Below are 13401 nucleotides of genomic sequence, written 5' to 3'. Positions count from 1 at the left end.
TGTCTTGATGCCTTTTATATCCAGCGACAAATCTTTAGTTAAGTCAATGCGTTTTTCTCTCAGTGTATAATCATCAGTGGGGAAAGTGGAGCAGGCAAAACTGAGAGTGCTCATCTGATCGTCCAACATCTCACTTTTCTGGGAAAGGTAGAAGACGTACTGTCATTCTTTCTGTATAACTATCTTTAAGGAAAGACATATATATTTCACAGAGTTACTGATTGAACTACTGATTGATTGAGTTACTGATTGAACAATTCTACAGTATGTTAAGAATATACATAAATTACCCAGAAATATTGCTCTATAATGATGTAAGTGTAGAAATTGTAAAAATAGTCACTCTCTACGAATGCTTGGTTCTCTCTGCAGGCTAATAACCGGACACTGCGGGAAAAGATCCTGCAGGTGAATCCTCTGGTGGAAGCATTTGGTAACGCGTGTACGGCTATTAATGATAACTCCAGTCGCTTTGGGAAGTACCTGGAGATGAAGTTCACACCCACTGGTGCTGTCATGGGTGCGAAGATCTCTGAGTACCTGCTGGAGAAATCACGAGTCATCAAACAGGCCACGTGAGAGTCACACTAACCATCATGCTATTGCACAGAGCCAACTCCAATTCTAGCACAGATATGGTTTACTATTTCCATACTAGTTCTCAACATTCAGATTAAAGTAGTTGTTAGTTTAACATGTCCTGATTGATTGTTTTTACTATTGTGTTTTTATACCAGAGGGGAGAAAAACTTTCACATATTTTATTACATATATGCTGGTCTTTATCATCAAGACAGTCTGAAGAAATACAGATTACCTGAGAAAACAGCACCCAGGTTTGAGACTCGGATCAAAAAAGTATTGTTTGTACATCATTTTAATGTCCGTGAAAGCACTCATGATGTCGACTGTATGTTTTTTTCCAGGTACATTAATAATGCAAATGGCAAAATCATGCAGGAAATTGTGTCCAGCCAACTATACAAAGACCAGTTTGATGCTATTCAGGACTGCTTCCGCATAATCGGGTTTTCAGAAGAGGTGAGGCGTGCTGATTAATTAACTCTTAAATATAAATCCACCTAAATATGTTATGGAGAATAAAATGCCACAAGGTCTGGGTTTTAATATATCAACTGTGCATATGCAGTGTTTTGGGTGTAAACTGTGCAGATGAAGAATGCAGTGTTAGGGAATGTCTGTTGTGAATAGAACAATGAAAATCACGCTACAAACTATTGGTTTTATTACATTGATGTGTCTACATGCATTTGAGAATTTCAATTTTATTATTCCTATGAGACTTTTTATGCATGATGTGTATGCGGGGCATTAAATTATGAGTGCACGCTACTACTGATATGATTATAATAAGGCAATTTAACCGTTTAATGATGACTACATATATTTTTACATCATTTCTGTTAGTTTGACATATTTTATTGTACTTGTACAGGAAGTGAATTCTGTATACAGAATCTTGGCTGCTATTTTAAACACTGGAAATATCAAGTTCACCTCCACCACCTCTCAGCACCAAACGGATAAGAGTGAAGTGCCGAACTCTGAGGCATTAGAAAACGGTGAGAGCTGTAAAATATGGTAACATCTGACTTTAAAATGAAGAAAAAGTTCACATCCACTCCACTGAATCTATTTTTACACATTATTTGTACATTATGAACATGGGTTTATTACTATTAATAAGGATTTGTAGTACTCATTTTTTTTTATAGCAGGGGTATATAGTACATATCTGCAGTTTTTATTTTATTAATAACCATTGACCTATTGTGTGGTTCTTTGCTATTCAGCCGCGGTTCTGCTGTGTATAGGAGCACAGGAGCTGCAGGAGGCGTTGACCTCTCACTGTGTAGTAACACGTGGCGAGACCATAATCCGCACCAATACAGTGGATAAGGCCACTGATGTGAGGGACGCCATGTCCAAGGCCCTGTATGGTCGACTCTTCAGCTGGATAGTGAATCGTATCAACGCTCTTCTTCAGCCGGACATCAAGAGCTGGTATGTGGATTTTAAGACCTGTTTTACAGTCTAGCATTCTTGATGATATTAATCATCTTCAGGAATCAGAAATATATTTGCTCAAGCCACCAATGCCTCTGATGTGAGACTGGTCTGCTAGTTGATTTACTAGAATTGTGAAATATCCACTCCTTTCAACTAAACAACAGCAATGAGTTTGGAATGCAGCTGTCAGTGTCTGGTTTCAATAGAAAATAAGCAAACCTCTACTACATTTGTGAAAGCGTTCTCTCCCTGTATGAAGTTTGGTATGCAGTCTCTCCATCTTAAAGGTGACCTCCATTTCAGCCAACACAGACTGCAGAATATTAATTGCCAGAGCAAGACGAGAAAAGCACAATGAAAATGAGGTTTCTATAAATTTTTGATATTGAGTTGCATTGAGAAAATACTATTCAGATGATTAAACAGACTTCAGAAGGAGAATAAGAGGCAGTTCATTGATCCAAGAGAATCCCTTCAGATAGCAGCATGTGGACATGTCAGAGACTCTAATGCCTTCCAGTCTGTTTCACAAAATCCATATGCACCCTTTTCCACTCCAATCCTTCCCAGTTTCATCCTTTTTGCCACTAATAACTGTTAACTATGGCAGAAGGTGACCTTTAAGTACTGGAATATTTTGCAGTGAGGTGTTGCATTTTAGGCAGAGTGTGAATCCCTTGTTAGCTCAAATTACTCACTCCTCTATACTTTCTTTATATTGTTTGTTTGTGGTGCCTATTTCTAAAATTAGAAAGGCTCTAAAGCTACGTGACATTAGAATAATGTAAAAAAATTATTGTTCTTCTTTATAGCGCTGCAGAGAGCGGGATGTACGTGGGAATTTTGGACATCTTCGGCTTCGAGAACTTTAAGAAGAACTCGTTTGAGCAGCTGTGCATAAACATTGCCAACGAACAGATTCAGTTCTACTTTAACCAGCACATCTTTGCCCTTGAACAGGTGAGGCATTTAGATCTTTCTTTAAACCCTGCATTATTGTAACTTCTAAACAGTTGTGTATTAACGTACCGTAGCTTTTATTGTGTTCATGATGTAATCAAAACTGAATGATCCCCGAGCTAGTCCGGCTTGCCCCAGGCATGTGCGCTGTTCAGTGTGTTTTATCGATTTTGGGGGAAAACATGTACCACAGAATCTGACATAATCTAATAATATATTCTGATATATTCTATAGGCTTAAGTCTCATTTTTTAAGCAACACTTAAAGTAATGCAAATTTGATACTTTCCAACTTAAGACTGATTTACTAGTATGCATATACTGTATATTTACCTCGAGAAAGGTCCGCACAATGTCCTTAACTGTTGAGGGTTATTACAATGTAACGGTATGTTGAAAGTGAAGTCAACAAAAAAGGGTTTGAGCCCAGCTAGCCACGTAGTGTCATTTATAAGTGTTTTCAGGTTTGTTATGTGAGTGAACTGTTCATACAGTATGTAGAATTCAAAATGTGTATTCACCACTGTACACAGAAATCCCAGTCTTTTAGAATAGCACACCTTTCAGGACATCACATTTTTTCCATTGAAGACACAACATTCCACAGTGTATTAATTAGAGAAAGTGTGTAAATGCCCACCATGTAGTGTAATTCAGTAGTGATTTATGTACCTGAGCAACATTGTTGGTTTAATAGGCATCACGACTCTGACAAATCTCCTTGTGACAGTGAGAACTAAGTATAAACGCAAAGGGGACAGAGCATTCTCGCGTGCTAGTCCTGTACTATGGAGTGACCTTTCGCACTCTGTCAGATCAGCAAATTTGGGTGTGTTTAAGGCCTTGTTAAAAACCCATTTATTAGAGGTAGTATGAGGGCAGTCTGAGTGGGCTTGGCCTGTGGGTTTTGGCGAGTGATAGTGTTGCTTTCTGTTGTTTTAATTGTCCGCTTGTTTTTTATTTTTCTTATACTGTATTGTGGTGGTATGCTACGCTTAATTTAAATGTTTTATATGACTGTTTGTTAAGCACCTTGGGCAACGTCAGGTGTATAATGTGTGCTATATAAATAACAAAGAAAGAAAAAAAAAAGAAATTGAACTGTATCAGACACTCAATCTGTACTTCTGTCTGTCTCTCTCTCTCTGTCTCTGTCTCTCTCTCTCTCTCTCTCTCTCTCTCTGTATACTCTCTCAGTATTCTCTCTCAGTATTCTCTCTACATTACATTATTGCCAAACAAAATAAATGCTCCGAATGACTAGAGAATTATCAGTGTCTACAATGAATATAGTACTTTTCTTATAGATAACGGTAACATCCTTCAAATCTAATGATTAAATGTATTTGCTACAAATATTTCCTGCAAGTAATTTATCCATGAAATATTGTCATTTGTTGTTGCTTATCTTCTTGTCTATTAATGAAGAGAGCGAGAGAGGTGTGTGTGTGTGTGTGTGTGTGGGTGAACGTGAGTACGTGTGTGGATGTGTGTGTGCACATGCAGGACAGTCTGTGTAAGCGTTTGGCCTGGAAGGCTGACTGCATAATTTTCCTCATTACTAACAGCAGCATTAGTGAGCTTTATTCTAGAGCTGAATGGCTGAATGTGATTTAACACACACCACACCTCCTTAGTGATAAACACACAGCACTGCTATTCCACAACTCTGATTAAAACATGAGGAGTGGAAGCAGAAGCCTGTCACGATTAATCTGTAGAAGAGCAGACTGAAAGAAATGTCTTTGTTTGCATCTTATTGTGTTAACATTACAATATTTCCAAGATAAGTTGGTTTCTCAATTTAATTCAATTTTTAAATATGTATTTTGATTCTTTTGCTATCTGACCAAGGTAAAGCAGTTATGTGAGTGAATGAATGAACATTAGAGCTTCACAGAGCCACAAGAAGTCAATTATAAATTTTATAACATTGCCAATGTCTGACAGTTAACATTGTGTGTGCTTCTCAGATGGAGTATCAGAGTGAGGGGATAGATGCCAGTCTGGTAGAGTATGAAGACAACAGGCCGATTTTGGACATGTTCCTACAGAAGCCTATGGGGCTTCTCTCACTGCTGGATGAGGAGAGCCGCTTCCCTCAGGCAACAGACCAAACCCTTGTTGGTAAAGCACTGATCACTCAGATCATTTTCTACCAATATTTTTAACCTGATTTTATGTTTTTTTAACAGGTATTAAAATGACCTACAGTCTATAATTAATGGTCATCTAGAAAGGGCCATTTATTTAGTTCTCACGATCTCCTTTTATCTCAAGATAAATTTGAAGACAACCTACGCTACAAGTACTTCTGGAGACCAAAGCGTGTTGAGTTGTGCTTTGGAATTCAGCACTATGCTGGAAAGGTAAAGAAAGAATCTCTATTATTAAGTGCAAATCCACTTCATTTTCTCTGATCAGCATTTTTCTCAGATCAGGATGTATCCTAATATCTGGATGTTGTGTTCTTGAAGGTGTTGTACAGTGTGAATGGTTTTCTGGAGAAGAACCGAGATACTCTGCCTGCAGACATCATGGTTGTTTTGAGAATGTCTGAGAACAAATTGCTTCAGCAGCTGTTCTCCAATCCTCTTACTAAAACTGGTATGTTTCACAACTGGCACACACAACTAGTTAAATGGTAAGTCAGGTTGTCAAGCTGAGACTTCTGACACATACCTTACTGACATTATTTAAATGGGTGTCAAATAACATTCAAGTGATGAATGTCTATGGATCGTTAACTCCACCATGTAGTATGGGATCCACTTAGAATAGTGTTGATATAATCACCACAGCCATGGTAACACTGTGTCATTCTCACACTTCTCTGTTACCCCTTAGGGGTCAATCTGAGGGAAAACTCAGAAGAGGTCAAACATGTTTGAGGAGGATTGTTTGCTTGTTTATGTGACTATTTGCATTGTGTCATTACTCGCACTTTGATCGTATGTTGCTTTACTTGTGGTAAAGGTCAGTCCGAGTGCAATACTATTGACATGTCACACAACTATATTGTTGATGGTTTAGAAGAGATTTTTCATCATAGCACCTTGTCTATTCCTCTTTTTCCTCCTTCTCTGTCTTTCTCTGTTGATTCTACTTAAATAGAAATCTGTTTCTTCTTTATCTCCCATGTGGCTGATCATTGGCTGGAAAAATAGTAAGATAGAATGAAAGAAGGATTTTTTCATATTCACTAAGTATTCGTCTTTGCTTCCCTGCTGTTTTGTTCTGTCTCATGATTTGGGGTGTTCCAGCGATAAGGTTTTCAAACAGCGAGCAGATGAGATGCCACTTTTTAAAGCTCTTATAAAGCATGTGCATCTCCTCTTTTCTTTATCAATGTGCTGCCAGCGACATGCTTAAAAAAACGTCTGCTACTAGGTAAGCTTAAAGGCCCCATCTACTAGATTTAGTGAAGAAGAATGAAGCAGAGCGTTTAATTATGTATTTCACTCTCCTCTGTAGATAAGCCATTATTTGCCTCCCATCTTCTTTCAGTATCCTTGAGTGTGATTTGTCTAAGCAGAATTGAAAGCTGTAAGAAAGCAGTTGTTTTTCTGCTCTTAATGGATAGAATAAAAAGAAAGTCCCTCTCAACCCTGTGTGTATGTGTGTGTATGTGTGTGTGTGTGGTGGGTTGTGGGGGGCAGGGGCACATGCATTGATAAGAATAGCTCACTCCTGTTTGTGATTGATAATAGATGTATAAACAAGAGGGCGTTCTAACAGTTGTTAGTCAATACCGTCCCTTACACTATGTATGCAGCTGTCCACTCATACTTATCTTTGCACATCATAGCTGGCTGACTTTTCATCCTCATACAAACCATTAGAAACAGCATCTTGTCACAAATATCAGCAAAATTAACATTTTTGATCTTCAGGCCAAAATATGAGAAGAATTTAATTTGCATATATTTCTACCCAATTTTGTAGCTTTCTCCTCATCTCCTATCTGTGAAATTGCAGCTATCTGCAAGATCTGATAAAAATCATTTTGTGCCTGGTGGTGTTTGCTTTACTGACAGGCTTCCTCTTGTAGTCTGCTTATCACCACTAGGGGGAAGCCTGGCTGACAGATTCTCTGCAAGACTGTGAAATATGTCAGCATTCATTTTCTGTTAAAATTAAGGTGTGTGTGTGGGGGGGGGGGGGTGTGCGTGTGTGTGTGTGTGTGTGTGTGTGTGGGTGTGCTGTCTTTCATGCACATTCAGAGATGATCTAGATAATGTAGATTCAGAACTAGGTTAAATGTGTAGCATCAGAGAAGTTGTCTGGCATCATTGTACTACAGTAGATCGATGTGAATTGAAATCTTTGAATGCTAAACTTTATAGTAGGATCATTAGCTGCATAAGAGAAGTAAGAAAAGTACTTTTGAAGGTCTAAATAAAAGTTGTAAAATTATTTTAAATGCACACTTGAGTATTCATTTTCTATTACACTCAAAGTACACATATGCCAAAATAATACTCAAATAAACAAATAAAATATAAATTTTACTTTCTGTAATTAATAGTCTAGGATCGACAGATAGATCTTTGGCGCTGGGATGAGATTTGGATGGAGATACAATATTGATAAAGCATATAAGATATCTCTGACCTATACAGATGTCAAGTTAATATTAAAGATGAGCTCCTATTTGCTTTAACATCTCGACTACTAAATAGAATATTCTTGCCTTAATTAAACACTTATTTATATTGATATGTTGTCTTCCATCTAATGTAAGCTGGGGCATACTGAGCTTACTATTTGCTTCAGAATACTTTTTGTTCCTTCGTGGCTTGCTGAAAAAAAGTTAGCTGAAGTACAGTATATGGTGGAACTTCATGGAAGAAGTGCTATAAATCTTTTTGCTAGAAAGTCTTACACAACATACACAATCTTATAACTAGTCCATACATTGTGTTATAGCCATAAACACAAGTAAAGCTTGACCATGTTTAGAAATGAAACTAAGCTTTGGTTCATCCTCTCCTTCAGAGCTCATCTTTGGGGCTGGGGCCTGTCCATGTGGCATGGGTTTGTCACAGGAAATGAATTATATTTGCATGAACAAATTCCCCTGAAGCCTGAGCACATCCGTGGATCAGGCAGATCGGTGTGTTTGGGTTGGCCCTGTTCTAAGACGCTCCGTGAGATTTGCTCTCCCAGCCTGTGGGTCATACTGTATGTATATATTCTAAAGTAGGGCCTCAGCATACATTTACATTTGTACATTCGAACAAAAATGTAAAGGCTGTTGGAGGGAATAGTGTTTGTGTTGTGTAAGGATACCGAATTCTCACAATCAGAAATAATCATCATCTGGAGTTAGATCTTTACATGTCCATGTGGAGCAAAAATCTATGCAGCAAAATCTCATTTGCTTTAAAAACCACCACATCATGAGCCAGTATCTCTGTCGAATCACCCTTAGGTGTAGTTTAGTTTATTTGAGTTGCATCACAACATCAACACATCCAAAGTCAGGTTTAAAGTCATTAAGTTTCTTCTTAAGTCAAGTCAAAATAAAGTCCTTCATAGACTTTTCTGTGAATGTAGCCACCCCGAATAATTTACTTGATTGAGAGGAATCATAATTGAATTAAATCATAGTAGTCCATAGAAGCACATTTATATGCCAGAGAATGCAAAGAGTAAAAAATAAGTCAAAGTTTGAACGTTAAATGCTGAAATCCTTGCTGAGTCCAAGCACATTCAAGACATGTTGTAAGGAATAAGTTCAAGACTCAAACTACAGGTACTGATATAATATGGCATATTTTTTATATCTTATGACTAGATTAACATATAGGTTGTTCTAAGTGTATACTCTCATATCATATTCCCCAAAACTTTCAAAATGTGTTGGGCAAAAGTCTGAATTTGCTCAGCTGTTGACTACACAGTGAGCTAAATTTACCCTAATCTAAATAAATGGCTTCAGATGTTCACTTTACTTACATCATTCAGGGAAGATAACCTTAACAACCTTGATGCTAAGTAAACATTTAACCTCTAGCTCTGCAAATTCTTTTGCTGCATTTCTGCTGCGATATGGAGAAAGCAGTCACACTTTTGTCAGCTGTCAGAGCATCTCTTGATAAAGCAAGGCTGTGTCAAGCATCCAAAGCCCATTACAGCGTGCGCTGGCTTCTCTGATGGATGCTTTCTTACAGTGAAACATGCTGTTCAACATGCCTCTGGCCTCGGAGCACGGGACACTGACGAGGAGAGGAGGCAGTGGAACAATCTCATTTGCCTGGTTGCTGACTTGATTTTTAAGAATAGTTCATATTTATTTAAAAATGATGAAGGGGCTTGAGAGCGATCGAGGCCACAAGTCAATGTATGAGAGAAAGCATGCTCGAGCGAGTGAGAAGAGAGTGATATCTAGCAGCTCTCCTCAGCAGAAGTCAGCTTGTAACGGCTGCTGTCTGACAACTTTGATTGTCCCCTGTGTCGACAGCCCGAGTCTGGCCTTCTGAAGTACAAGGCACACACAGCCTCTGATGAAAGCGAGCAGAGAGGTGTCATATTGAACGAGGGATTGCTTTTTAATCCAGGGCACATTGACTATTCTTGTCAATAGAAACTCAATACAAGTGCCAGCTTGAGATTTTTTTTTCTATAGGAATCTTGCTGGGCTTAATTTTCAAAGTGAATGCACAGATGCCAGGGAAGGGTTTTTTTTCCTTCCCCTCTCTCTCTCTCTCTCTCTCTCTCTCTCTCTCTCTCTCTCTCTCTCTCTCTCTCTCTCTCTCTCTCTCTCTCTCTCTCTCTCTCTCTCTCTTTCACTTTCTTTGTGTTGTCAGCATTTGCCAGAAGCATCACACATGAAGTAGAAATGATGGGTGTCATCTTCTTTCACAGAACTATGCCTTAACAGACAGATGGACCTAGTGCAAGAAAACAACATACATGCACACACAGATCTGGTTTGCTGTTTAACTTTTAGAGAAATCGGACACAGGACTGTATTGAACTGTCTTGAGAATTATATTCTAGCTGTTTCAGTGAAATTGCAGCAAAGCGTAAAGCAACATCGCAAAAAGCCAATCTCTAGTATACAGGCATAGGAATAAATGATTGTCTATTCAATATAATATCACTGTAACAATATATATATAGTACATGACCTTAATTTTAGATAAACATGTTATGTTAGTGCATTGACAACATTGCATTCCTCTCCCAGTCTTACCGATTCATGACAATAATGGGCTGCTCATCTGTTGACAGAAAGCAGGAGGTGGAGAGATGTATTGATAAACATCAAAGGAGAGAGAGATGTTGTTATACAGTAGAGATGGGGAGTGAAATCTTCATTTAATTCTATTAGAGGGAAGATGTTGTTCTAGGCAGCGTCAGTGCTTATAGAACTCTACATGTACTTAGCAGGTCAAATAAGTGCAGGTGGTCACAGTGCTACTGTATTTAAACTTATTCTTGGCTAAATCGCACAAAAATGGTGCTTTGGTGTAGAATGATCACAGAAATACCATGATGTTAGTGAGAGTTCTCCATTATAAAAGCGAAATCTGTATTTTAACAAAACTCCTTGTTTAAATTATATCTGCTGAGCCAAAGCTGGAAAACACAGCAAACTAGTAGTTTTAGAGCATCAGATTCCTCTGCATTCACATGCGCACACACACTCACTCGTATGCATACACACACATATTCGACTGCGTTAATGCTGCTTTCCGTTTCTGCGGTGGGTATTTTTCTAAAGGTGTGTGGCACATCTGTGCTGCTATTGTTTATTCATGCAGTCGAGCCTTTGAAATGTGTTAAAATGCTTCCCACTCATTATAAAACTCCTGCCACCCATGGATTAGCACTTTGATGTCACCAATCCTGCTTCAAAGGCTGCTTTCAGTACCATTAATCAGAGTTTAGCCTCTGAAGACTCAGCCAGAGAAAACATTTGGACATCTTGTGCAGAAAGTTTTGAAACACACAGACTGCTATGCATGTGCTACAGTGGGACTGCATATCCTGTAGAACAGTGTGTGTGTGCGTGTGTGCGTGTGCGCGTGCGTGCGTGTGCGTGTGTGTGCGCGTGTGCGTGCATGTGTGCGTGCGTGTGTGTGTGTGTGTGTGTGTGTGTGTGTGTGTGTGTGCGTGTTTGTGTCCGTGTGTGTGTGTGTGTGTGTGTGCGTGTGTGTGTCTGTGTGTGTGTGCGTGCGTGCGTGTGCGTGTGTGTGTGCGTGTGTGTGTCCGTGTGTGTGTGCGTGTGTGTGTGTGGTGTTTGCATGTACGTGCACGCAAGCCTGTGATAGAGGAAGAGAAAAGATCAGGACCCTTTGCTGTGAAGTTTCTTGTACTGTTGTGTTTCATTTCTAAATGATTTTCTGCTCTACTATTTTAGAAGGTTTACTTATCAGTGTAGCTCTGTGTGTAAATGTCCATGTAAATCATTGCATACTGTATTGTAAAGAAGTAACATAATGTAAATACAGAATTTAGATTGAACAGATAATGCATTCTGTAAATACATATTTGTTTATTATTATATTTACTCTAGTATATTTCATATTTATTTTTAAGCCTTCCAAAAGCTTTTCATCTGGTTGGATCCCAAAGGACAAAGGAAAAAACTTATAAGGACAAAGTATTTACTTGATTGCAGCTTGTGGAAGCTTGTTGGGAGGGGGGTGTTTTAATCAAATTTCCCATCCCACCTACAGCTCAAACACTGCACAAGACTTACAGAAGAACTTCACTCCATCTTTATAGAAGGTTTAAATCATATGTCCATTCATCAACTTTTCTAATCTTTCCGGAACGAAACAAACCCAAAAATCTTTTGCAGTCAACATTAATTTGAGTTGGGAAAGAGTCTCTTTTAAAAGAGTCCAGTGTCCAAAGGGCATCTGGTTCAGAGGCTGAAGAAAGGTAACAATGATTTCTAGTAGCTTTGCTTTTTTTTTTTTTTTTTTTTTTTTTGAGTAGTTTCCAGATTTGCTATGGAAATAAAACTCTGGTATAGATCATGAACACTTCTGGTTTAAATACAAATGTGAAAACAGATCTGAATATTCTGCCCTCTATACAGAGCCCTTTAATGGCATTTACACCCCAACAGAATAGAGAGATATTTTAAGTTGTGAATTAAACTGAATTTTAGCATTCATCTCTCTGTATATGTGTAAAAGAGCTGCTTTGTGTTGCTATAAAACGTCCATACTCAGGTCTGTAACATGGCAGGTTTTTTTTTTCCAGGTAACTTGGCCACATCCAGAGCCAGAGTCACTGCAGCGTCCCGATCTCTACCTCCTCAGCTCCACGCAGGACGTAACAAGGTACCTATAAGCATGGCACATACACCTTTCATCCTGTTACGTGAAAATAATTCATGATAGAATCATGTGATACAGATAACTCGCCAGAATCGGCTTGAAGTGATTTACTGATATTATTACTTTAAATGTTATCTGTATGTCTGTTTCTGCCTAATTAAATATTGAGGTAAAAGTCCATCAGTTCCCTCTAAACAGAAGCTGAAGTTGTAACAAAATGCAGCTTAGCTGGTAAACTGAACGTTCCCTGTCCTGAACACTGAACATGTTTTCCTTAAGCATGGGAAAGTTTTACTGTGCACTAAAATGCACATTGTTCATGAACCATACCTTCAGACATCTGCACTCAGGGACTTTAACTCTTACTATTACACACATTTGCACACAGTCACCTCTGATTGTGCAGTTGTACTTTGACCTACAATTACACTTTGACCTCATATTTCACACCTACCTTGTAATTAAACACACTGTAGTTCTGTGATGTCTAAATGTTTACTGTTAATTTCTGTTTACTGTTGTTGGTTATTTGTTGTGTCTACCTGTGCACTTAAGTCAGTGGTAACGGCATTTTGTTCTTTTGTATACTGTGTAGGTGAAGGAATGACTATTAAGCTTGAGTTGAGTTGAAAAGAACAAAACATTTTTTACATGTTTTTTGAACTTGTGTATTTATTATTGGGCTAAAAATCACCACAGAGAATTAATATTTACATAATACATCCTGGTTACATAATTGTGTACACAGTTGTAGAAGGGAATTGTTTCTGGTCATACAATCCAGTATCACACAGGTGAGGATGGGATCCTGTTTCAGTCTGGTTCCTCTCAAGGTTTTCCCTCATATCCTGAATATATATTTCTGTAAAGCTTCTATGTAACCATGTTCAGTGTTGAATTGAATTGATAAAAATAAACAACATCATCTGACTAATTAGATGTGGAAATTCCATGGTAATGTAGCATAAGCATGATTAATGACATTTTCCATGTGTTGTAACGTTGTATTGAAATGATCTACAGTACTTCTTGTATGATACCTACTGTATTTTAAGTTTACACATTCTTCTAACTTGGTGAAAAAAATGCTGCCTACTATGTTTGTATT

General features: G+C 38.2%; 1 protein-coding gene across 1 annotated transcript in view; it reads left to right on the top strand.

The window, feature by feature from the left end:
• The window catches only part of myo3b (myosin IIIB), a 76829-nt gene that overhangs the window by 26559 nt on the left and 36869 nt on the right, over positions 1 to 13401 (top strand). Inside the window, exons 13-23 of the mRNA XM_047814581.1 lie at positions 64 to 147; positions 373 to 575; positions 738 to 836; positions 927 to 1041; positions 1457 to 1583; positions 1815 to 2025; positions 2844 to 2991; positions 4965 to 5118; positions 5272 to 5360; positions 5469 to 5598; positions 12217 to 12296. Of these exons, the coding sequence (XP_047670537.1) occupies positions 64 to 147; positions 373 to 575; positions 738 to 836; positions 927 to 1041; positions 1457 to 1583; positions 1815 to 2025; positions 2844 to 2991; positions 4965 to 5118; positions 5272 to 5360; positions 5469 to 5598; positions 12217 to 12296 (1440 nt within the window). The remainder of the gene's footprint in view (positions 1 to 63; positions 148 to 372; positions 576 to 737; positions 837 to 926; positions 1042 to 1456; positions 1584 to 1814; positions 2026 to 2843; positions 2992 to 4964; positions 5119 to 5271; positions 5361 to 5468; positions 5599 to 12216; positions 12297 to 13401) is intronic.

This window comes from Tachysurus fulvidraco, chromosome 6, assembly GCF_022655615.1.
Source record: "Tachysurus fulvidraco isolate hzauxx_2018 chromosome 6, HZAU_PFXX_2.0, whole genome shotgun sequence".
Classification (NCBI taxonomy): domain Eukaryota; kingdom Metazoa; phylum Chordata; class Actinopteri; order Siluriformes; family Bagridae; genus Tachysurus; species Tachysurus fulvidraco.
The sequence above is the reverse complement of the archived record's forward strand: the minus strand, read 5'-3'. Positions and strand labels throughout refer to the sequence as shown.